This window comes from Hevea brasiliensis, chromosome 5 (assembly GCF_030052815.1).
Source record: "Hevea brasiliensis isolate MT/VB/25A 57/8 chromosome 5, ASM3005281v1, whole genome shotgun sequence".
Taxonomy (NCBI): Eukaryota; Viridiplantae; Streptophyta; class Magnoliopsida; order Malpighiales; family Euphorbiaceae; genus Hevea; species Hevea brasiliensis.
Window position 1 is genome coordinate 21,126,283 of NC_079497.1, and position 26,938 is coordinate 21,153,220.

Genomic DNA, 26,938 nt, shown 5'->3' on the forward strand with positions numbered 1-26,938 from the left:
ATATACCAAATTTCTGATAGTAAATGGGTTAGTCCAGTACATGTAGTTCCTAAGAAAGGTGGGACAATTATTATCCAAAATGCAAGCAATGAACTAATTTCTACTAGAGTAGTCACTGGTTAGCGAATGTGCATAGATTATAGGAAATTGAATAGTGCCACCAGAAAAGATCATTTCCCTCTTTTTTTCATCGACCAAATGTTAGAAAGGTTAGCAAAACACTCTTATTTCTGTTATCTAGATGGGTACTTGGGATTCTTTCAAATTCCTATTCACCCAGAAGACCAAGAAAAGACAACGTTCACTTGTCCCTATGGAACATTTGCATATAGAAGAATGCCTTTCGGTCTTTGTAATGCCCCTGCTACCTTTCAAAGATGCATGATGGCTATCTTTTTTGATTATATTGAAGATATTATGGAAGTTTTTATGGATGATTTTTCTGTCTATGGAACTACTTTTGATGATTGCCTAGATAATTTATCTAAGGTGTTGCAAAGATGTGAAGAATCAAACCTGGTTCTAAATTGGGAAAAATGCCACTTTATGATAAGGGAAAGCATAGTTCTAGGACATTTGATATCAGAAAGAGGAATTGAAGTTGATAAGGCAAAAATTGAGATCATTGAAATATGCAACCCCCAACATCAGTCAAGGGAATGCGAAGCTTTTTGGGTCATGCAGGATTCTACAGAAGATTCATCAAAGACTTTTCCAAAATAGCTAAGCCACTTACTAACTTGTTAAATCAAGATGTTTCCTTTGATTTTAATGAAAATTGCCTTGTCTCCTTTAACAGAATCAAAGAGGCCCTGATATCAGCACCAATAATGCAGCCACCGAATTAGGAGCTACCATTCGAGGTTATGTGCAATGCGAGCGATTTTGCAGTTGGAGCAGTGCTGGGGCAAAGAAAAGATAAAAAGCGCCGTGCAATTTATTATGCTAGCAAGACACTCGATGATGCACAAATCAATTATACTACCACAGAGAAGGAATTCCTAGCAGTGGTATTTGCAATGGACAAATTCAGATCTTACCTCATCGGGTCAAAAGTCATTGTATTCAAAGATCATGCTGCAGTCCGATACCTTATGAACAAAAAGGAAGCAAAACCAAGGCTGATTCGATTGATACTACTCCTGCAAGAATTTGATCTTGAAATAAAGGACAAAAAGGGATCTGAAAATGTAGTAGCTGACCACCTTTCTAGACTAAAATTGGAATACATGGAAGATTTCGAAGATTTGCCAATTGACGATTCATTTCCTGATGAGCAATTACTTGCATTCTCCAAAGCTCCATGGTACGCTGACTTTGTTAATTTTCTTGTATGCAGGGTACTACCTCCAAACATGACTTATCAGCAAAGGAAGAAATTCCTACATGATGTCAGATATTACTTATGGGAAGAACCACTACTGTACAAGAGATGTAATGATGGGCTGATAAGAAGGTGCATACCAGAGGAAGATATATAAAGTATCATTTATCACTGCCATTCATCACTATATGGAGGATATTTAGGCACTTCAAAGACCGCAGCCAAGATTTTACAAGCAGGGTTTTACTGGCCACATTTATTTAAGGATGTAAGATCCTTTGTGCTAGCTTGTGATCAATGCCAAAGAACAGGTAACAGTTCAAGAAGGAATGAAATGTCACAGCATGGTATACTTGAGATAGAATTATTTGATGTATGGGGAATAGACTTCATGGGACAATGTCCCTCTTCCCATGGAAACAAGTATATTCTGGTTGGAGTTGATTGTGTCAAAATGGGTAGAAGCTATTGCAATACCAACCAATGATGCTAGAGTGATCACTAAGTTCCTTAAGAAGAACATCTTCACAAGATTTGGCACACCACGAGCGATAATCAGTGATGGAGGAAACCACTTCTGCAACCAACAATTTGAAACACTACTGAAAAAGTATGGAGTGACTCACAAGGTGGCCACACCTTATCATGCTCAAACCAGCGGTCAAGTAGAAATATCAAACAGGGAACAGAAACAAATTCTGGAGAAAACTGTAAACAGATCTAGGAAGGACTGGTGCATGAAGCTAGATGATGCACTATGGGCATACCACACTGCATATAAAACTCCAATTGGCACAACACCCTTCCGACTGGTTTATGGAAAATCATGCCATCTCCCTGTTGAACTTGAGCATAAAGCCTACTGGGCAATTTAGGTACTAAACTTTGACCTCAAAGTTGCTGGTGAAAAAGGCTCTTACAACTAAATGAGTCGGAAGAAATCCGACAAGATGCATACGAAAATGCCAAAATCTTTAAAGATAAAACCAAAAGATGGCATGATAAGCGCATGGCAAGGAAAGAGATAAAAGAAGGAGATATTGTCCTCTTATTCAACTCTAGATTGAAACTCTTTCCAGGGAAGCTGAAATCAAGATGGTTAAGACCTTTCAAGGTCACCTAAGTCTTCCCACATGGAGCAGTAGAGATATGGAGAGAAACCTCAGGTGCATTCAAGGTCAATGGGCAGAGCCTTAAGCCTTACTTTCAGGGAGAACCCATAGAAACGGGAGTAAATCGCACTCTCAATCCTCCTACTAACAGACCATAAACAAGCAAAGTCCAGCTAAAGACTATAAACAAGCGCTTTTTGGGAGGCAACCCAAAATTTCTGAACTTTTCTTCTTTTCTTTTTCTTCAATTTTGAATTTTTGTATCGTACTCATTAGCATTTCATTTTGTAGGATTTTTTTTTTTTTGAAAAGGAGAATAAAGATCAAGAGAGGAAAGGAATCACTAAGTCAAAACCACAAAAGGGAAAATTGAACAAAACCAGGGAAGTAACTCTATTGTTAATCTTTGCATCCACTTCATGTGATAAAATTTTTCATTTGCCAAAGATTTGAAAAATCAGAAAATTACACGGGTCGTGTACTAGTTTTACACACACCATGTAACTTTCTAGAAGTCTATAAATTTCATGCAATTTCAACTCTTCAAAAACAGAAAATTACACTGGTCCATAGCCCGATTTATACGAACCGTGTAAAGTCTCTAGAAGAATAACTAAGAGACAAAAGGTTACACGGGGCTCTTTGAATTTTACATGGGCCATGTAACATATCTAGTAAAGTAATCAGAGAGACAGGAAGTTACACGAGTCCCATAGCTGATTTACATGGGCCTTGTACTACGACAGATTTCAAAAATTTCAGGCAGAAATTTACACGGCCCTATATGTCGGGACCCGTGTAGTGATACATGACCTGTGTATCTCGTCGTAGACACAACTCCTAGGGCGCGAAACACATGAAATGAAGAGTCCTAACGGCTCTTTAAATACACCCCTAGCATTAAAACCCTTCATAAACACAAAACCTTTCTTCTACTCCCTTCCTAGCCTATAAAAACCTCTCAAATCTCATCTCCCTTCACCAAAATCATACTCTTCTCCTTCCCAAAAACACACCCATGGCTCCTACGAAGAGATCTGCAAGGAGGATCGGTTCTTCATCAAGACAAAGAGGAGAATCCTCACCTTCTCCACCCTAGCCTCCAACCCAACACCCAAGAACGAGGGTAGCCACTTCCCAACCATCTTAACAATCCCCTCTTCCACCGCAACCACAGCCACAACACACTCCATAACCCGAAATCTCTATTCCTTGGGGATTTCTAGATGATGCCCACAAAGCAATGTGCACCCGACTTCATGCCCGAAAAATATCCTCCACCAAATACATAGATTTTCCGCTTTTAGAGCAAATTGGATTGCAAGAAGAAATCAATGGGCTACTTGACAGCATTGGGTGGACAAGGTTCACCCAACTCTAATTTTTGGCTTACAAAGACACAACGCTGGAATTTTTGGGTAGCTTCAACGCCAACTTATGGCCCACCAACAGGGAAGACAGGGGCAGAATTGAGTTTCGCCTACTTGGCATAGACCGGGTAATGAATATGGATGAGTTCAATGCCATCTTCGGCTTTGACAGTACCGGCCACCAAGAAATCCCAAGGAACCGCATGCTGTACAACAACATCAACTTTTGGGATTCCATTGCACCGAACACAGAGCCCTACAACTCCAGCAAATCCAAGTCAACAGGCATCACTAGTCTAGCATTGCGATACATGCATCGCTTCGCCGCCCGCACCATCATGGGCCATGGCGATAGCCTTGGCGTTGTCAATGTCAGTGAGCTATTTTTCCTATATATTGCATGGTCACCGGGCAGTGGTGCAGCACTGGCTTTTTCCTGTGCAACCATCTCTGATGCCTTTGCCATCAGCCTACCGGGCACATAGTGCTTGGAGGCCTTATGACCACCATTGCCCTCCACTTCAGCTTTGTTCCAGGACATCACAAACTGTGCTTTGTTACCGGAAACTCGAGAATTGATCAAACTATCTGCATATCCATGGGGATATGTAAGAAGGTGGGCAATAAATGCTACTTGGTGGATGCCAAAGGAAACACAATCCCTTGGAGAGACGAGGCAAGGGAGGGACCCAGTGAAACTTCACAGCCTCAAGAAGAAGGGCAAGGGCGAATGTTTGAAGAGTCCCCTGTCCGAGTGCCTCCATACACACCACCACCGACAGATCCGGTCCTTGCATACTTATAGCGCATGGAGACCACAATATATGACAGGATGCGAGCTATTGAGGACAGCCTCCAGGAAGCACACAACAAGCTGGACATTCTAATGGACAAACTAGATGAGGAGGAAGAGGAGCAAGGATCACCAGCATCACCATCATCATCATCAGAGGCCTTTTAGAGAAAGGACTATAAGATAGGATCTTTATTGTAATATCTTACATGCTCTAGTCCTAACTTAAAACCATAGGTAGCTTTTATTTGCTTTATGTTCAAAAATTTTCCATGCTTAATAAATATTATACTTCCTTAAAATTTTTGTACGCTTGATCTGATCTTGCAAATTATATTGACATTGAGGACAATGTCTGATTTGAGTTTGGGAGGGATACATTTGCACTTGCATATCACTACATGCACATCATTGCATTGTTTAAATTCAGCTACATTATTCTTGTGTATCAAAATTTTTGAGAATTTTTGGATTGTAAATTGTGAAACTTAGCACTATAACCAAATTTTTTGTAAGCTAATAATTGGACTCCACGGGATAGAGGAATGAACGTATCTAGATAGGCAAAAAGGGATTCTAACATGTTGTTTGTAAAGAAACTAATCTCTTTTTATAACTATTAATTTATCACATTAAACTTGTAAAATTAGGAGAACGATTTTTGAAATACAAGCAAACCTAAAAACTACCTCACTAGCACTAGAACATATCTCTTAGACCTATCAAGGCGAAATCCTAGCATATGCTTGATGAAGAAATGATTAAGGCATTCTTTGATACAGCCTTACTAAGCCTTAACCACCCCTAAATTAAAATCTATATCCCTTGTAGCCAACTTGAAGCCTATGTTGATCCCTTAAAATTTATTGCTTACCCATGTTATTCACCTAGCCCCTAACCTAAACAACTACCATACCCTTTTGAGAAAGCAAAATGCATAAAGAAAATGAAGAGAGGATGTGGAACTCAAGAAAGAATGCGAGTGTGTAATTAAAGCCAAAGAAAAATTTGCCTTTCCAACCCAGCAAAAGCAATGAGTTTGGGGGAGAGGACAAAAAGGACAAAGAAAAGAAGTCCCAAGATAAGTGTTACGGAAACATGCTTGACAATATAAAAAGCCAAAAGCCTTTCCTCTCCACACAAAATATGTAGAAACGAACTCAGTATACCTGGATTTTATACATACATGCTATCCTCATATTTGTATTCCCTAAAAACCTTTTATTGGCAACCAAGTTTATCCCTCTAGCCCCATTACAACCCTTTTAAAGACCTTTTGATCTTTTAAAAAAGCACCTGCTACATTAGTGGAGATAGAAAATTGAGATATGCCTATGGAGTTAGAATTGAAATACTTTATCTCAATTACTTATAAAAGAGGTAGATTTGGAGAAGTTATTGTTTCTTAATTCTATCCCAATAAAACATGTTGTTTGTGGCTTATTAATGGTCTTGTATAGAGGAATAATTAGTCGAAACACCATGAAAAGAGGTGAAGTTCCAAATAGGCAGCTGTTAGAACCCTTATGCCTTGAAAGAGGGGAGTTGGTATGAAGGTTGGAGGAGTTCAATTCTATGCTTATTAAATTGATGGTTGTATTCCTAAGTATCCCCTAAAATGTGCTTTAAAACAGAGTTTTGTTTTGCTTGAGGACAAGCAAAAGTTTGAGTTTGGGGGTATTTGATACACTAGAATTGTATAGATGTTTTTAAGCACAAATGTATTCTAAATGATAGCATTTAGACAAGTATTTTCATGCATAGTAGTTGATTTCATTAGTTTTCATAAATTCTATTGCCAAGCCCTTAATTCCATGTTTTCTGCATTATTTCAGGTGTTTGGGTGAAGCCCCAAAGGATGGGAGTGCAAAGGAAAGCTTGGAGAGGTAAAAAAATAAAGAATTGCTGCTGATACAAAGTACACGGGTCGTGTAAACCAAGCCCCAGACCCGTGTAACTCTCTGCCAGAAGAAAGCTAAGAGAATCGATGAGAAACACAAGTACACAAGTCATGTAAGTAGACCCGTGTAATCTGCAGGGACCCGTGTAAGTCTCTGCCGAGCGCAAGCTTGAAGACTTATGGGAACAACAGTACACGGCCCGTGTAATCAGGCCCGTGTAATTGGCACAGACCCGTGTAACTTTCTGTGCCAAAATAAGACCATACGATTCTCCTCCAGCAAGTTACACGGCCCTGCTTTGTGAGACCCATGTAGTGACACACGGGTTGTGTACTATGCTACAACCTGTTTTTTGACTCGAATTTCCCTCCTGTTTTCTGATTCGAACGAGACTCCTAAAGCCTTTTGGACTCAAAATGACCTAACCCTAGAGCAACCAATATATATAGAAAATAAAACATCAGGAAAGAGGTCGGCCACTGTCGTCGGGACTGCTACTGAAGGTTGCTGTTGTCAAACTCAACATCAGGACCAAAAGAAGTTTTCCAGCTGAAGCTCCACAAGATCAAAGCTGCAAACTCTCTTTGGTTCCTTCGTTTCATCTCCTTAGATAGATTTTTATTATTTATTTCTTTTGCATAACTCTCTTTTTATTGTTTTTACTTTTTATCATGACATTTGTTGAACTCACCATGAGTGAGTAGTTTTCTTATTCTGAATTTGGTAGAGTAGCTCTTGTAATTATTATTATGAATGAACACTGAGTTTTATTTATTAGATTTGAGATTCGTTTCTTGATTTAATTTCTTGCGATCTTCATGCATGCTATGTGTTGGTACCCACTAAGTCATGATTGTAGATGTTAATTGAATGACTAAAAGGTGAAGATTAACATTAGAAAATCAAGATCTTGAACCTAGGAATTCTGACCTAGACATAGGTTGATACCTTTGTGGAACCTAAAAATTGGTTAAAGGTTTTAAAGGATTTTAATTAATTTGATCACCACGAAAGTAGGGTTTGAGTTAATTAGAATACACCCTAGATGCCTTGAGAAAGGATTTAGGATAACTTAGGACTAATTTGCATCAAGGGAAATGATTCTCAATCCAGTAAATAAACAAGATGACATCCCTAGTAAAATTCAAGTGTGAAATCTTAATTCCAGAATTGTTTCAAATAAATCATTTCGTTTTAAGTTTACCATTTTAGTGTTTAAAGTTAATAAACTTCATTCTCTAAGTATTCGATAGCATAGATAGTCAAGATTTCTGTGTAGATTGGTACTTACTAAATAAAATTCCTCGTGGGAACGATACTCTACTTATCACTTTATTACTTGTTAGCGATACGTGCACTTGCGGTGATTGCAAAATAGCAAAACAGATCTCATAAATAATTGTGAATGATATGATAAAAGAGAATATGATATAGAAATGTGTGAAATGAATATGGACATATTAACAGGTGATTAGTAAAAACCCGTCAGATGCTAATAAAACAGGGGAGGCTCTGCCCAGGTCTCCACAGAAATAAGTTGTAAAAACAAAAAAAAAAAATTTACACATAGAATACATATTTTAAATGACATCAAAAGTTTACAATAGATATGATAAAAAAAGATAGGGTGCTCTAGCACCGAATGTAGCACTTCTTGCTCAACTATACAGTAGACGGGTAAGGGGCGTCACATTTAGTGGTATTAGAGCCGAGGTTTAGGCGATCCTAGACCTAGATTGTTTGAAATAGATAGAGTGCATCACATGCATGGGCCTTTAAATCGAGTCGAGGTGACACTAATGCAGATCTGTTCTTTGTCTGTTTTATATGATCGATGGCATCTGATCCTTCAGAGCATAGACCTCCAGAACTGATAGAGGAGGAGGTAGAGAGTCACGCACCTGTACCTGCTCCTAGTTGGGGGCAAAGTAGTAGAAGAGCAAAATCATCTCGAAGTGTTATGAGTAGGGCATAGCAGGCCTTCTATGAACAGATAACACAGCTACTTCGTCAGGTCACCGGAGCCATTCCTCAGCCACAGCCATAGCCACCTCCACCTCCATAGCCACAGCCACAGCCACAGCCACCACCACCACCACCACCACTACATGTATAACCACCTCCACCCTATACACAGATCTCCACTAGAGAGACTACAAAAGTATGAGGTAGTTGACTTCAGGGGTAAAAGGGATAATGATCCAGCCGCAGCAGAGTATTAGCTGAAGAGGACAGAGAGGGTATTGCAGCAGTTACACTGCACCCTAGAGCAGCAGTTGGAGTGTGCTCTGTCACTGCTATAGGAGGATGCATATAGATGGTGGGTGATAGTATCTAGAGTGGCACAACCTGCATAAATCACCTGGGAGTTCTTTCTAGCTAAATTCAGAAAGAAATACATCAGTCATGTGTACTTGGAGGCCAGAAGGAGAGAATTCCAGGCACTGAGATAGAGGTAGCTTACAGTCTCCGAATATGAGCGAAAATTCATGAGACTCAGTGGATATGCATTGGAGTTGATACCCATAGAAGCTAATAAGTGTAGAAGGTTTAAAGACGGACTGAATGACAACATCAGGCTGATAGTGACACCTCACCACTTCATTGATTTCTCTCTATTGGTAGCATCAGCCCTTGATGTAGAGAGAGTCAGAAATGAAGAGCAGTCCAGAAAGGATAGGCAACGCAAGAGGGGTTCTGGGTCTAGTCAGTTCGGTTCAGAAGACACGGGTAATAAGAGACCCAAGGAGTCTCAGGGTCTGACTCAGGGTTGGGGCAAGAAGCAAAAGTCTCAGTTTGCTCCAAGGAGAGGAGGAGGACAGTCTAGTGCATCAGTGGGTAGTTTACCTGGTGCAGCTACATAGGGATCAGCCCCACCACCTGCTTATGTAAATTATGGTAGACCCCACAGAGGAGAGTGCAGATTGTTGACGAGTGGATGTTTCAGATATGGGTCTACGGATCACTTCCTGAAGGATTGTCCACAGAGGAACACTAGTGCTCCCACTGTTCCACCCCAAATGGAGAGGTCTGCCCCAAAAGCACAGAGGGGCAGGAGTCCTGCGAAGCCTAATATAACTAGTAAATCAAAGAGGCCTATTGCAGAAACAATGCAGAGGTAGGAGACTAGGGTAGCACCTTGTGATTATGCCATGAGAGCTCGAGATGAGCTAGAGCTAGCTGATGTCATTAGAGATACATTTTGCCTTTATGATCTGCTAGTATGTGCATTGATTTATTCGGGTTCCACACATTCATATGCGTGTATCACACCACCAATTGATAAAAGGGTATAAGTAGAGGAGTTAGAGGAGGACATATAAGTCATAAACCCTTTAGGCCATAGTGTCATGATGAAAAAGGTCTACAAGAGTTGTCCTCTGAGGATACAAGGTTATGAGTTCCCAACTGATTTGATTAAGCTACCATTCCATGAGTTCGATGTGATATTGGATATGGACTGGTTATCACGTCATCAGGCGATGGTAGATTATCGGTTAAAGAGGATGTCACTACAGACAGCAGTTGGGGATGAGATTACAGTTGTGGGTGAAGGAACGGGTTATCTTTCTACCATCATATCAGCCATAGCAGCCAAGAGATTGATAAGAAAGGCCTGTGAGGCTTTCTTAGCACATGTGGTTGACACTAGAAAGACTATCCCAAGCATAGAGAAGATCCCCATAGTATGTGCATTTCCGAATGTGTTTCCAGAAGAGTTGCCGGGTTTGCCACCTAATAGAGAAGTGGAGTTTGCTATAGAGGTTATGCCAGTTGCTGCACCGATGTCTATTATCCATCTAAGATGGCACCTACTGAACTGAGAGAGTTGAAAGTTTAGTTACAGGAGCTACTAGATAAGGGCTTCATACGCCCTAGTGTGTCACCCTGGGGAGCACCAGTGCTATATGTGAAGAAGAAAGACAGTACCCTTCGGTTATGTATAGACCACTGGCAGCTGAATAAGGTGACTGTGAAAAATAAATACCCTTTACCTAGGGTAGATGACTTGTTTGGTCAGTTAAGGAGAGCTGGAGTATTCTCCAAGATAGATTTCATATCAGGCTATCACCAGTTGAGAGTGAAGGAGACAGATATTCCTAATACTGCTTTCAGGACACGGTATGGACACTATGAATTTTTAGTGATGCCATTTGGGCTGACAAATGTGCTAGCAGCTTTCATGGACCTAATGAGCTGTATATTTCATCCCTACTTGGATTGGTTTATTGTGGTCTTTATAGATGATATTTTAGTGTATTCCAAGAACCGAGAAGAGCATGATGAACACCTGAGAGTAGTACTACAGAAACTGCAGGAAAAGCAATTGTATGCCAAGTTGTCCAAGTGTGACTTCTGGTTGGATGAGATATCCTTCCTTGGACATATTGTGTCAGCAGATGGGATCAGGGTAGACCCAAAGAAGATTGAAGCAATAGTTGAATGGAAGCCTCCCAGAAATGTAACAGAAGTTAAAAGCTTTTTAGGGTTAGCTAGATACTACAAGAGATTTGTAAAGGGATTTTCCCTTATAGCAGCCCCACTGACTAAGTTACTGCATAAGAATGCAAATTTTAACAGGAATGATAAATGTCAAACCAGCTTTGAGAAGCTGAAGGCTATGCTTACAGAACCTCCAGTGTTGACACATCTAGAGTCAGAGAAAGACTATGTGATCTACAGTGATGCCTCTCACAATAAGCTTGGGTGTGTTCTGATGCAAGAAGAGAAAGTAGTTGCCTATGCTTCCAAATAGCTAAGGCCACATGAAAAGAACTACCTAACTCATGATCTAGAATTGGCGGCAATAATATTTGCATTGAAGATATGGAGGCATTACCTATATGGTGAGAAATGCTACATCTATATGAATCACAAGAGTCTGAAGTATTTGCCAACCCAAAAGGAACTCAATTTGAGACAGAGGAGATGGATTGAATTCCTTAAAGATTATAACTGTGTGATCAACTATCATCCTGGGAAGGCAAATGTAGTGGCTGACGCACTGAGCAAGAAGTCCATGATGGCTTTGAGAGCATTGAATGCTCGATTGTCTTTAGCACAGGATGGGATGCTTTTGGCTGAGTTGCTTGTAAAGCCAAGTTTGTTACAGCAAATACAAGAAGCAAAGTTAAGGGATGAAAAGTTGCTAACTGTGATGGGCAGAACTCAAGAGGGGAAGGAGACTCACTATGAGTTGAAAAAAGAGGGGTGCCTATATTATAAAGGTAGAATCTGTGTACCAGGAGATGAGAAACTAAAGAAGAATATCCTAAAAAAGGCACAGAGTAGCTTCCATGTTATGCACCCAGGAAGTATCAAGATGTACCAAGACCTGAAAACACATTATTGGTGGCCTGGAATGAAGAAAGAGATTGTTGATTTTGTGACTAGATGTTTGACATGCCAGCAGATTAAGGCTGAGCATTAGGTTCCATCAGGGTTGTTACAACCTATATCCATACCAAAGCGGAAATGGGATCGCATTACTATGGATTTTGCGACAAGGCTACCACTGACACAAAGGAAGCATGATACTATATGGGTGATTGTGGATAGATTGACTAAGTCAGCTCACTTTCTACCAGTTAGAACCGACTACACGTTGGAGAGATTAGCAGAAATTTACATAGATGAGATAGTCTGGCTACATGGAGTGCCCACATCGATCATATCTCACCGAGACCTGAGATTTACTTTGAGGTTTTGAAAGAGACTACAGGAGTCTTTAGGCAATCGACTGCACTTCAGTACAGCTTTTCATCCACAGACGGATGGACAGTCAAAAAGGGTGATTCAGGTAACCCTTAAAACTTAATGAATTGCTATAATTATTAAAGGAATGATAATAACAACCTAATACAAATGACATGAATGACATGATATGATAGGTATTGGAGGATATGTTAAGAAGCTGCATTATTGAATTTGAAGTTTAAGTTGGGAGGAGTATCTTCCTTTGGTAGAGTTTGCATACAATAACAGCTACCAAGCCAACATAAAAATGGCTCTATATGAAGCATTGTATGAGAGGAGATGCAGGACTCCCTTGTGCTAGACATAAATGGGTGAGGATAAAGTAGTGGGCCCAGACCTGATGAGACAGACAGAGGAAAAAGTGAAACTCATCAGAGACAATTTGAAAGCCGCCTCAGACAGACAGAAGTCATTTACTGACTTGAGGAGAAAGGATATAGAGTATGAGGTTGGTGATAAGATATTTCTCAAGGTATCACCTTGGAAGAAAGTGCTGAGATTTGGTAAGAAGGGTAAGTTGAGCCCTAGGTTTATTGCTCCATACGATGTCATTGAGTGTGTGGGTCTAGTAGCCTACAGGCTAGCTTTACCACCTGAGCTGGATAAGATTCACAGTGTATTTCATGTATCGATGTTCAGGAGATACAAATAAGATCCTTCACATGCTATTTCAGCAGAGCAGATAATTGTGCAACCTGATTTGACATATGAAGAATAACCAGTCAGAATCTTGGCATGATAAGTGAAAGAACTCAGAAACAAGAGGATCCCACTAGTGAAAGTCTTATGGAGACACCATAATAGGGAAGAAGCGACATGGAAGAGCGAGGAGACGATGAGGTGATAGTTCTCTCAGCTCTTCACATTAGGTAAATTTCGAGAATGAAATTTCTATTAGAGGGGAAGAATTGTAACGCCCTCACCATAGGTAATCTGTATATTTTAGTGTTTCGATGACTAATGTCTGTTCGGACAGTCAAAATGTTTGGAACTACACGTAAACTATTGTAAGGAGGCATAAATTGAAGAAATAAATGTAAAGAAAATATAGGAAAAATTTTGAGAAAATATAGGAAAAATTTTGAGAAAATAAAATATAATTTAGAGAATTTATTAATTGGTATAAAATAATAAAAATAATCCTATATGCACTATGAAGGGCATTTTAGTTATTTCACCCCTAGAGGTGAATTTTGACCTAAATGTCAAAATAAAACTTAGAGAATAAAAATAATTAACACAAATTAATATTATGAATTGAATTAGGGAGAAAAAAGAAAATAAGAAGAAAAGAAAAGGAAAAAGAAAAACAAATAAGCATATGGAAATTTAAAAAAATTAAGTACACAAAAAAAATAGAATACATAAGACACAAGAAGACAAATTTCTACTAACCATCTTCTTCCCCACTCCCTCTTCTCTCTCATGGCCGGCACACCTCCTCCTCATTTCCCTCCATTGTTATCAAGCTTTCAAGCTTGATTTCCCAAGCTTCTACACACCAAAACCCATAATCCACTTCATTAAAAATCCTCCCCACACCCTAAGGAAGCTATAGATACTCATAAAGAGGAGAAAAGTTGAAGTTTAGGGAGCTTGAAGTTGGGTCACCACAAAGGTTAGTGCTTTAAACTTTTAATCTCTTCTTTAAGCATGAATATCATGCTAAATCAAGTGAAAATTTGCATGAAATTGAAAAGAAAATTTGAAGGAAACAATCCTTGATTTTTGGCAGCCATGGAACTTGGAGTTTGTTGCTTTTAAGTGATGAAAAATGGTTCCATGAGAATATGTGATGAGTTGAAATGTTTGAGAATTTGATTGTGTAGTGTTTGTATAAATTTGAAATTTTGAAAACTAGGGTTTGTGTAAATGCTTGAGGACTTTGTATAAATGCTTGAAATTGACCTATTGAGTTGAGATTGTACTTATAGAAGTATATTGCATGCAAATTGAAGTAAGGAAGTTGGAGGAATTAAGATATTGGGAGTGTTTGATTTTCTGCAGGTTGGAACTTAAGGAGTCCAGTCCCTTTATTGAACCATAATTGAAAATTTGTGTCTCTAATTGGTATGAAGCCAATTGGAGGTGAAATTAGACTCAAAATAGCCCATTTTTCATGTAGACACTATGCCCAAATTCTGTTAAAATCATGACCAATTCTCTGCCCAAACCTGGATGACCAAACACTGAAACCCAGAAAATGACCAAATGAACAATACGTGTTCATTTGGTCATAACTCTCTCTATACTGGTCCAAATGACCAACAATTTTTATCAATAGAAAGATTAGACATAGGGCTACACTTTTCATGATGACCACTTGACCTAGTTTTGCCTTTAACCAAGTCAAATTGTTAGCACAAGTTGGGTCACTAAAACTGCCAACCTAGAAATTGACCAAAATACTGTTCCTTTGGTATGCTTGACCAGTTTTGGCAAAAATGCCATAACTTGGTCTCCAAAGTTGCAAATTGAGTGAAACTAGTGCCGAAAGTTTTATAAGACATAGCTCAACAAGTTTTATGTTTTGACCAAGCTCCAGAAACCATTGCATCCTAGGGAAAATATTAGCCAAAATTAGGAATTGAAATCTAGAAATGTTAAGTTGAACCCAGAATGCCATTTGATACCCATGTGTTCATTTGGCCATAACTCCCACTAGGAAATTCCATCTGAGATGTGCCAATATGATCTGGAAACATGATACTTAGGGCTACAACATTGATTTAGACACCTTTTTCAAATTCTAAGTGTAAAGACCCTAAAAAGAGGGTCAAACATACTGCCCTAAAGTTTGACTATTGCCTTTATAGGATTAAGAGTCAAGGTCAATACATTGACCATAACTCACTATATCAAGCGTGAAAAATTATGAGATTGTACCTGGGAGTCCCTAAGACATAGAGGAACATATCTTGTGAAGGAACCTAAGTCTAAAAATGACCATAAAATGATCAAATGACTGGCCAAATTTTATTGACCAGGAATTGTCAATTCTGGATAGCTTAGAGGCGAAGGGACCAGTTATGGTATTTTGACCATAACTTGATTTCTATAACCCTGAATTAAGTGATTCAAAAACTGAAATTCAAGTTTAAACATAAAGGAGCAATTGTTATGAAGGAAGTGTGACCAAATAGACATCCTAACCTAGCCAAATTCCTAGATAAAAATAATACATCAAAATGAACTTAAAGAAAGGTTCATGGGAAAAATGCTATACATAATAATTAAAATATTCATAAGGCTAATTAAATATTAAAAATGAATAAATATGTAAATTGGGACTAATGTCCTATTAATATGAAATTAATAGTACCACTGAACAGTACTAAAAAATAGTGATAGTGAATAATACTAAAATAATTAAAAATATTTAATTGCCCATAGTATACCTAGACTTATTTATTTAGTTTGGATAAATTGGTATACCAATTAGGGACTACAAATAATAGTACTGTCTGCCGAGAAAATCATGAACTGATAATATATGTCTGGTATGATTGTTCTACAGGCTATATGCCTACTTACTGGCTATTGTGCCTACTTTATTTCTGACTTTACAAGCCTGACAGCGGGTCTCGTACCCGACAGATGGCCTTGTGCCTGATAGATGTATGCAGGGTAGACATATGACTGTCTAACCCGTATGCTCCCGTGCATCCAGCTTTTATAATTTGTTATAGGTTTCTTGGGCATTGATAATGATTCATTAATACTGAATACACAATAAGCAAACAGGAAAGATCCCAATAATTTTTATTGTTTCCAAAGTGAAATAAAAATGTAAAAGACCCAGAAATTATAAATTGCAATTATTATTTCAATTGATAAATTATTGTTATTATAAATTATGCACCACTAAGCGTTATGCTTAGCATTTTGGTTTTCCATCGCGTAGGTACTGGAGATCAATTCCAGCAGCTGCAGCAGCAACAGTAATAATGCTCACACAGAGACCGATCAAATCTACCAGTGTTTACTAGTCACCTCTATAGTTGTACTTCTTTTTGGTAGAGCCCATGTATGTCTAGATTTTGTACTTTTTTGTTCATTATGCATAAACACATGTTGTATTCCATTTTTAGATTGTAATGTAAACTTGAAATTTATTATCTATGAATTTCTATATGAATGCAATAAATGATATTTTTGAGATCTCATAAATAATAGTGAATGATATGATAAAAGAGAATATGATACGGAAATGTGTGCAATGAATATGGACATGTTAACAAGTGATTAGTGGAAACCTGCCAGATGCTAATAAAATAGGGGAGGCTTTGTCCGGGTCTCCACAGAAATAAGTTATTAAAAAAAAAATCTACACATAGAATACATGTTTTAAATGACATAAAAAATTTACAATAAATATGATAAAACAAGATAGGGTACTCCGGCACTGAATGTGGCACTTCTTACTCGGCTATACAGTAGACGGGTAAGGGGCGTCGCAGATGTTGGCCATTTTATACCGTTGTAGTAGGGGTGGACCAATTTTGAATGAAATTGAAGTGTTTGAGAAATTTAAGTGTTGCCAACCCTTTTTGGGTAATTGTTTTGAAATAAATGTGATTGTGAATTGGTAAATACATTTTGATAAATGAAAATTGTTTGAATATAGTTCGAAACCACAGTTGACATAACTATGTGATTTGTATTCCTAATTAGCTTACCTAGTGAGATGTATTGGTTATGATCTCCTCCATTCGTGGGATTAAGTTTTCTCTTTCTTGCTGGAGAGGTGTGTTGCCAGTTGAGGACGTATTGGATGAGTACTCACATATGCTAGCTAGCCCTTGTGTTCCCCATTACCCTTTGGTTATTGGGATGAATTAGAAATTTGTGTCATGTTTTAAACTGTGTGATTTGAGCAAAACTTGTGTTTTATGATTGTTTGGAATAAAATGTGATTTTATTAAATGATTCTCTTAGTTTAGAAATATTGTGATATTTTTCATGTGTTTGAAATTATGATTGATTAAGTTTTGATAAATTATGATTTATATTGAGCTTTAAAATTTTAAGTTGTGCACCACTGAGTGTAATACTCAACAATGACTTGTTTGTGCTGTCGCAAGTAAGAGTAAGGAGAGGACTGCTAAGTAGCTTACTGGTAGTGGTAGTTGAAGTAGTTGTGATTTGATTCCGGGTATATACTAGGTATATCCTTGTAAATTGTTTTGATGTATTTTGTATTTATATGTATTTGTATAGAAATTGAGTAGCTGTATAAAAAGTCTTGTATAACCTTTTGAGTTTGTATATATTATAATTTTATTTCTTTTGTAACTTTAACTATGTAAATTATGGTAATATAAACTCCTTTGGTTTTCATGAGTAAATATTGATTCCTTTTGAGATGAGAATGAGAAGATGGTTTGTTAAATGATGGGAATATTGAGATTTAATTTTGTGCACTATCATAAATTGTTTGTTTTACAAATGAAAAGAAGAACTGTTTTCTTGAATTTTAGCAGTTACCATGCCGAAATTTTTGTAAAATTATAAAAATGCCAAATTAATTCAAAATAAAATTTATGGCATAAACCTCATTTAAAAGCACTTCAATAATTATTTATCATCACTCCAAACTTTAAAATGAATTGAATTTATTTTAAAATCTCTTGTAGTATATTTAATAGATTATCGAGAAGTGAAGTTCGGTAATTTATTAGATATGCTACGTGATCATGTCATGCCTTACAGAGGTGTAAGATGTGATATGCTTTAGTAGTATCAGAACTTTGGTTTTGAACTGTGATTTTGAATTATTTTTTATTAGTACAATTACTCAATTGTCATTAGTTGATACACATAAGGACATTTACATCTCGAATATAGATTAATGGAGAGAATTCTCCTTTTTGTTGGTTGTCAGGAAGTAGAAATCCCTGAGAATTGAAATGAAAGAAGGGGATCACTCAGTAAAGCAGTTAGTTGCAGCTGAAGCATAGAGGGAGGCCCCAGCTCCTTAGAATGCTGGTGGGTTAGCTGCACCAATTCCTTCTCTGCAGTTTCCTGCTCAATTCGCTCAGCAGATGATTGCTTTATTCCAACAACAAGGCCCGAAATTGGTCCAGCTGATACAATGCGTTATTCCATAAATTGATCCGATTCGATCGATTCGATTCAGAATATCCGAAATTGAATTTTTTACTTTGCTCTGTGATAAAAAACGATGTTAAAAAATTTCAAAAAAATTTTAGGAAACTCAAAAAAATTTTTAAAGTTCAATTATATTTTTATTTTTATCACGTAGTCTTTAAATTAATTTTTTTAAAATCAATGAAATTGATTAGTTTAAGAAAATCAAACTCAATTTTCAAAATTCAGAAAATTTTTAAATAAATTTTCAAAATTTTAATAAAATAAAATATTAATATTCTCATATAAAAATAATTATTTAAAAATTAGGGGTGTTACACAAATAATATATCTAATATTATTATCTAAACTTTTAATTTTTTTTCTCTCTCTCTCTCTTTCTAGTTATACTTTTAATTCACATATTTCCTATCATTTTATTTTAAATTTAAGAAAAAAAATATTTAAAAATAAAATATAAACAACTAATAAGATCAAAATAAATATAGATATAATTTTCAAAAAGATAGAGAAATTAATTAAAATAATATTTTATTAATTTAAGAATAACTACTAAAATTAATATAAAAAATAAAAGAATTGTCTAATATTAATAATATATATATATATATATATATATATATATATATTTAAATTATTTTTATCAATTAAATAATGTAATTAGACTAATTGCTAAAACTAAAATTAATATGAAAGTTTGAGATTGAACTAATAAAATTAAAAGATTTACCTAAATTTCAAAAAGCTTATAAAGATTTTTATTTTTTTAGTGATCATTTAATCATAAATATATATTATGTGATTTTAATAATTTTAATCTCATAACTTATATACACCGTAGAAAGGAATATAAATAATATCTACATTAGCAATGAGATTTAGTCCTATATATATATATATATATATATATATAAACTACTTTTCTTAAATTTATTATTACTAGATATGAAGGCAGAAAAGTTTCCAAAAAAAGTTTCCGAAAACCATGCATGATGAGGCGTGTAAAAGGAACGCAAAATGATGACTGTGTTTGACAAGAATTTGACAATAATGATGTTTGTATATACTGTAGAAACGCATGCATATTAGCATTACTACCCCAGTACAGAGTACCATGAATATGATTGCTCTATCCAAGTAGGACTCTTAAAATCACCTAGTGAAACAGCGGGCATGGCCTAATTAAAATTATAATAAAACGATAATTATATTATATATTTAATTAAATTATTTGATAATATAAAAGAATTTGATATAATAAAGTAATAATTATATAATGTAATTAATTATTTTTAAAATAATATAATGATCATTATATATAAAAATGAATATAATTATAATTATTTATTTTATTTATTTTTAATATTATCACTATCATCACTGCTCAGTTATTACTGTTACTACTATTATTACTCTATTTTGTCACCATAACCACCACTACTACTACAACCGTCACCGTCACCATCAAGTTACCACAATCACTATTACTATCACTTGACCACCGTTGTGACTACTTAGTTATTGTCACCTCTGCTACCACTTGACTACTATCACTAACACTACCTCACCTTGCCACCATTATCACTATTTAACTACTATCGTCACCACCACCATTTAGCCATTATTACTATTTAACTGTCAATAACTGTAACCATTACTACTTATTATTAATATTGTAAATATATTAAATATTATAATAAATATTATCATTACATTACGTTACTTATATTTTTATTTTGCAACCAAATAGAGAAATATAATAACAATCATATTACATTATAATTTTGATTCCATTACATAACTGATTATATTGCATTGCATTACGCTCTACCAAACTTAAACCGAATTATTTATTATGGGTTCTTTTCTTTTCTCTCTGTTTTGCTCCCTGTTGGCTTGCATCCAACCTCGTTTGTCCCTCAAGGGTAGGGGAGGTCTCCTCCTCCTTAGTCCGAAAGTGATTTTTGCTCCCCCTATCTTTGGATTGAATTATTTACATTTACCAATAGCTATAATTATTACTACTTATTATTAATATTATAAATATATTAAATATTATAATAAAAATTATCATTATATTATGCTACTTATATTTTTATTTTGCAATCAAATAAAGAGATATAATGATAATTACATTACATTATAATTTTAATTACATTACATAATTGATTATATTACATTGCATTGTGCTCTACCAAATATAAACCGAATGATTTATTATGGATTCTTTTCTTTTCTCTCTATTTTGCTCCCCGTCGGCTTGCATTCGACCTCCTTTGCCCCTCAAGGGCAGGGGAGGTCTCCTCCTCCTTAGTCCAAAAGTGAATCTTGCTCCCCCCTATTTTTGGATTGAATTGTTTACATTTACCAATAGCTGTAACTATTATTATTTATTATTAATATTATAAATATATTAAATATTATAATAAAAATTATCATTGTATTACATTACTTATATTTTTATTTTACAATCAAATAAAGGAATATAATGACAATTACATTATATTGTAATTTTAATTATATTATATAATTGATTATATTGCATTGCATCACGCTTTACCTAATGTAAACTAAATGATTTATTTCGAGTTCTTTTCTTTTCTCTATATTTCGCTCCCTGTCGGCTTGCGTCCGACCTCCTTTGCCCCTGAAGGGCAGGGAAGGTATCCTCCTCCTTAGTCCGAAAGTGAATCTTGCTCCCCTTATCTTTGAATTGAATTGTTTACATTTGTGTGCTCTCAATAGAGGGATTTATCTTTAGTTGAACTAAAGCAACCTTGAAATCTTTAGTTTTATGTGTGTTCTGAGTGCCTCTAGTGCGTCGACGGTGTTGGTTTCAGCATTAGGCAGGATTAACGGGCTTTACTCTTTGCTCAAGGAAGGAAGAAGGTTCTCCGAGAGTTTATAAGAACCGATTGAGGGGTGTTGCCTTCCTGCTTAATGGGCCTTATCTCCTCTCCTACTGCTTTTCCCTTCACGGTTTAATAGCTCTCGTTCCATGATTTTGTTTGCTATTGATAGTTCTATAAGGGTTTGCTAGATATGGGTTGGCCCTAATTCTGTTTTTGGCAGAAGGGCTATCTCCTTAGGTGTCGATGCTTTGTTCTGAAAAACGGAGGAACTCCATACTCGGGTGTTCCGTGGTTAAATGGTGCTACATAGGTTGAGAAACCGAGCCTTCATTCGAGTAGGGTTGTTGTATTTTCTAATCCTCTGCAAGCTGTATTGGGTCTTTACTAGCTAGCCTGGTGGTGATCTGTTTTGTTGTAATGTTGGCCTGAATTAATAGCTAGTCTTTTTCTATTATTTAGCAGGTCATAGACTTGTAACATATTTTCTAGGCCTTTTAAAGTCATTTTTAATGAAATATTATCTTTTTTGAAAAAAAGAAATTGCTCTAGCCAAGTGATATGAATGGCCGTAGGCTAAATTTTTTGTACTTTTGTACTTTCATTTCAATGGACAACATCTCTTCCCTAAAAGAAAAAGTCTGTGACAAATAAAAGATAGTCAACGTATAAATTTTTTTTAAATAACTTATAACTACATCCTATACAAAATTCAGATATGAATAAATACAAAATATTCAAGACATATTTGCTAAATATTAATTCAAATATAATACTCAAAATACATAACAATTATCCATTAATTTAATATAACAAATAATTCTACTGAGTCCATGTTTTTTTTCTTTATAATTTTAAAGACAAGATTACTTATTTAATAGCATAAATATATAAAATTTAAAAATGTCAATTACATTTTAAAAGTATTAATTAAGGAATTTGAATTCAGTGATGTTAAAATCATCTGTAATATTATAAAGTTTTAAATTTAAATTTAGTTAGAGTTAAATAGAAAAATATTTTATATTTTCTCTTTAGGAATTATTAAATTAAAAAAAACTCATTTTCAAATTCATGGACTCTGAGCTTTATTTATTGAGTAGGAAATAATAATTTTAGTATTTTTTAAATTGACATTAATAATTTTTAATTATTCTATTAAATATCTTTAATTTAAATCGAAAAATTTGCATCAATACTAGCTTGTTTTTGACCGAATTTGTATCACTGTTGGGAAACATATATAAATAGCCAATAGGGTGATGGCAAAATTAATATTTAGCAAAACCATAGGGAACTCTAATTAATTAATCTGATGTATATGTTAGTGTGCCGGCCTAAAAGACCCGTTGACCTTCCATCTCTTCCCCCTTTTCGTTAAGATAGATAGTCTTATATTCTTAAGCAAGTTTTCTTTTTCTTTTTTTTTAATCCTAGTTTTCTTTTAATTTCCATTTAGAGTCCTATTACCCTCTTTTAAATGGGATTTTTTTTTTGTTGGGTTTCTATAGAATGCTTGCATGTTATAATCAGCTCCCTTGCAGTGGTTGAGAAACACTTCAAATATTTGGTTGGCAAATCTGAAGGTGAGAACTGTTTTGATCACCTTTGCTTAGTCCTTTCTTGGTGCATTCGGCATAAGTCCCAGTCCTTGTTGATCTTCTGGTGTTTGCTGCATGCTTCTGCTCTCCATCTGAATTTGCAGTGTTGAGCAGGGACAACTTTGCTATGAATGGGAGCTCAAACACTCCCTCTAATGTTGTTGTTCTCCCTGCATGCTACGATCCCAAACTGCCTCACTCCCCTTCGAAAGTCAATGAAACTTCGCTGGTAAAGGAAGCGTCCGTGAAGGTGACTAATGAAGGATGAAGATAAAGATGGTATCTGAATTAGACTCGTTTTAGTCTAGAAATCCATGTACCTTAGGACTGGGGTCTTTATTTAGACTTGGATTGGAGTTTGTAACGTTTTTAGTGCGCTTAGGCCTTATAACCCATATTGATGATGAAATATGATTTCTGTTAAAAAAGAAATTAAAAAAAAAAAAAAAAACTTCTTTTTTACTTTTGCCACAATTAAACAAAAACCCACAGCATAACTAGCAACTGGCAGGCACAGGCCAAATGGTCCCTGCCCAATTGACTTTCTTTCATTTAATACCAACTTCTAATAACCAAAGATTCTCTTCCAGCTATTCTTCCTAGTTACATATTTAAAATACTGCATTTACACTAACTCAAGCGCCAAATTGAAACTTAACTGTTCTGCCATAATAAAAATAATAATAATTTTTCTTAGTAATTATTTCTTGAGTTGGGAGAGTGGTGCAGCTGGGTTTGCAGCAGATGTCCAAAATTGGGCATTCTTCACCTTTGATACACTCGCAAGCACACCTAATGGTGTCACATCTCCTACAATTGTCACCTTCTTTGCTGCAAAATCTATGCTGTACGATCTCACACCTGATCATTTCATCATCAACCCATTATTACTCAGAAAATTCCTGTTTAATCTAACAGTTACTCCTAATTCCATTTTAAGTGCTATTTTTTTTTCATTTTATGTGCTCTTTTATAAAATTAATAAAGGAATAATTATTTTTTTAATTATTATTTATTATTTTCGATATATTTATTTCTTTCTTATCATTTTTATCATTTTTCTAAATTTAAGGGTATTAAGATACTTTAATTAATAATTATTTTTTATATAAAAAAGAAATTATTCAATTATTTTCATAATTTATGTGAGAAAATTAAAAACAAAAAACATTTCAAATGAGACGGAAGAGTATTTTCATATAATTTAATCTTATTCATAATAGTAATTCATATTTGATAATAGATTTTTAGCTTGTCAATAAAAATATGTGTAAGTTTAACGGAAAGCTAAGCCTGTAAAGAAAAAAGGTGCAAGAGACAAAGAAAGGCAGGCCACAAAATTCATAAGTAGCTGCAGAGCATACCTTCCATTCTAGATAGATGTTTCCTCACTTTTCCTTCACAGCCTCTGCAGTGCAGTGACACTCTCAAAACCACAACCTGCAGGGCCAAACCAATTCATATCATTTTTTTTTTTTGATATAAAATTTAATCTATTCATCATCTAAAAAGAACTTTATTAGCTAACATCTTCATCTTGAACCATTGGGAGATCTCTTATAGAAGAGGAAAAAAAATCAACCTGGTTTGATGGCCTCTCAGAGTTGGAATTTGAAGATGGTTTTGAAATAGACTCTTGTTGCTTGGAATTAGCTTGAGCTGATGATGGCATATTGGGTTCAGTAGGAACCAATGCCAAAACTGGATCATAATCCGATAACCCATCAAGAAAATCCTTTTCGCTCAAAAGATATCTAGATGATTCAGGTGGGATGATAAAATCACCACGCTTTGCCGAGCTCTTCCTTACAATGTCATCTTCTTTATTACCCACATGAGTAGAAGAAGAAGAAGAAGAAGAAGAAGAAGAAGAAGAAGAAGAATCCTTCTTATGAGCAACATCATCGCCAGCTGCCTTAGAAGAGCTTTTCTTGTCTTTTCTCTCTTTTAGCTTTCTTGAGCTTTTATTCTTGGCTTGATCATTTTTTGTCTTTTTGCTAGCTGCTTCTGCAGGATCATTTTCGGTCTTGTGAAGAAGATGGTAAGGTTGGGGATTGATGGGTGGAGATTGAGAAGTACAGGGAGCTAATGTGAGTGCTCTGGGAGTTCTTTTCTGGTCTCTGATTATGGGATTGTGACGGTCAATAGCTCGGCCGCCGAGTGGAATGATGGGTGGCAAGGAAGAGGAGGAGGAGGAGGAGGGTTGATTCATGCTCACGCAAATAGCTGTAGAAGCTTGAGAAGCACAGAAGATATCAATTTTTTTCATCTTTGGATGTTGATGATAAGAGAAAGATCAGCTAGTGGTTAGAGAATCTGCATCTGTAAGAGAGAGAGAGAGAGAGATAAGGGGGGGGGGGGGGGGGGGGGTGGTGGGGGGGGAGAGGGAGGGAGGAGGAGAGGAGAGCAGAGAGGAGAGGAAGAGGAACTTCTCAGAGAAGGTGTGGTTGTTTCTGCCTTTATGCTTGAACTGACTGGATAGGGGAGACGGCAGAATTTTATCACAATATGTAAAATGGCAATGATCTAGTGTGGAAGGTTCTATATTTTTTACTCACGTTCTTGGACTTCTGACAGCCGCATCATGACCAATACCAATTTTTTTTTCCTTTTTATTAATGATCAACACCAATTTGCACATTATGATATTTATTATTATTAATATTTAAAAAAAATTATTATTTAGTTATTTATTTTAATAAATTAATTATATAATTTCTATTTTAAAAAATATATTAGTTAATTCTTATATTTTTATTTTATTTACTTTTTAATTCCTTTGTTTAGTTTAGATTAAAATTTTTATTAGTTAATACATTTAAAAGAGAAAAAAATTATAATTAAGAGATTAAATAGTTCAAGAATTAAAATATAAAGGGACTATATAATTATGTTTTTTAAATTATAAAAATTAAATAAAATTTAAATTAACATCTAAAATGATTGAAGTGATTAAAAAGTAAAAGAAATAAAAATATATAAATTAATTAATATATTTTTTAAAAATAAAATCTAAATAATTAGTATCATTAAAAGAGGAAAAAAATAATAATTTTCTCTGATTTTTTATGTAATAGAATTGATTTAAAATTTAAATATGAAAACTCATAGTATTAAGGATACTCTATTATTATTATTATTATTATTATTATTATTATTATTATTATTATTATTATTATTATTATTATTATTTAATTCAGCTAAACATCAGTAACTCAAAAGATATAAAATATGAAATCTTCACTTCTTACATTATAAAATACTATAAGAAAGACTTAAATCTGCTAGTTATATATAACAAACAAAACTAACTGAAGACTACCTTTCTTTTACCATGAAATAGAACCCCTAAAGGTGAACTTTATGAGTTGCAACCACCTTTTCCTACAGTTTTTAATGAATGAAAAAAAAAAAAAAAGCTAGAGAATATGTCCTTCCTAAATTTTGCCCCTTCTTTAAAGTACGATAAGCTTAGTTAAAGTTAAAAAAAATAAAAAAAGGCTAAGTTAAAAAAAAAATAGTTTAATCATTAATATAATTATTAAAAAAATTTATGTTATTCTGAATGATTTTTAACCAGGTGCATATAATTAAGATAGAATCTTGTGTGTAGCATGGAATTTAGAGCCCACATAAAAATGGGTTGGCTTGATATATTAATATCTAAGGATAAAGAAAACAATTATTATTTAGCTATAGTTAGAGATATCCGGGAATATATTCATTAATTATTAAATTAAATATTTATTTATAAATTTATATTATATATATATATATTTAATTAATTTTATATATATTTTAATATAATAATTATTAAACTTATATTTATATAAGTTTATTTATATCACAATAATCAATATGGTGTTTGGACATGCATGGCCTACAGATTTAACGCTTAATTTAATAAATACTCCTCAGCAAGCTGTCTGTGAATTCAATTTTTGAGCAGAGACAAACCAACGGTACAATTCTGAGCAACACAGGCGCATCTAGCTGGCCCATTTTATTATTGTGATATAAATATATTTTAGGGCAAGATTAGGGTTTATCTTTTAAAGTCGATGGAATAATTTCCTTTTTAATTTTTTTTTTCTTTAATCTCCCACTTATTTTATCTTCG

At 35.0% G+C, this 26,938-nt stretch overlaps 1 protein-coding gene across 1 annotated transcript; it reads right to left on the bottom strand.

Annotated features, from left to right (window-relative positions):
• Positions 1-23,312: 23,312 nt before the first annotated feature.
• On the bottom strand, positions 23,313-25,171 carry LOC110662054 (protein SODIUM POTASSIUM ROOT DEFECTIVE 1). The gene is made up of 3 exons (XM_021820924.2): positions 24,401-25,171; positions 24,183-24,258; positions 23,313-23,679 (listed from the first exon to the last, which is right to left on the bottom strand). Exons 1-3 carry the CDS (start codon positions 25,085-25,087, stop codon positions 23,519-23,521), a joined length of 924 nt encoding a protein of 307 aa, XP_021676616.2. The 5' UTR covers positions 25,088-25,171; the 3' UTR covers positions 23,313-23,518.
• Between the last annotated feature and the right edge of the window lie 1,767 nt (positions 25,172-26,938).

Excerpts from the sequence above, each read along its gene's own strand:
- LOC110662054 (XM_021820924.2), bottom strand. The coding sequence starts at position 25,087 with ATGAAAAAAATTGATATCTTCTGTGCTTCTCAAGCTTCTACAGCTATT. Across the intron at positions 24,259-24,400 it reads CTGAGAGGCCATCAAACCAG|GTTGTGGTTTTGAGAGTGTC; the intron begins GTTGATTTTTTT and ends TTGGCCCTGCAG. Across the intron at positions 23,680-24,182 it reads ACATCTATCTAGAATGGAAG|GTGTGAGATCGTACAGCATA; the intron begins GTATGCTCTGCA and ends TGAAATGATCAG.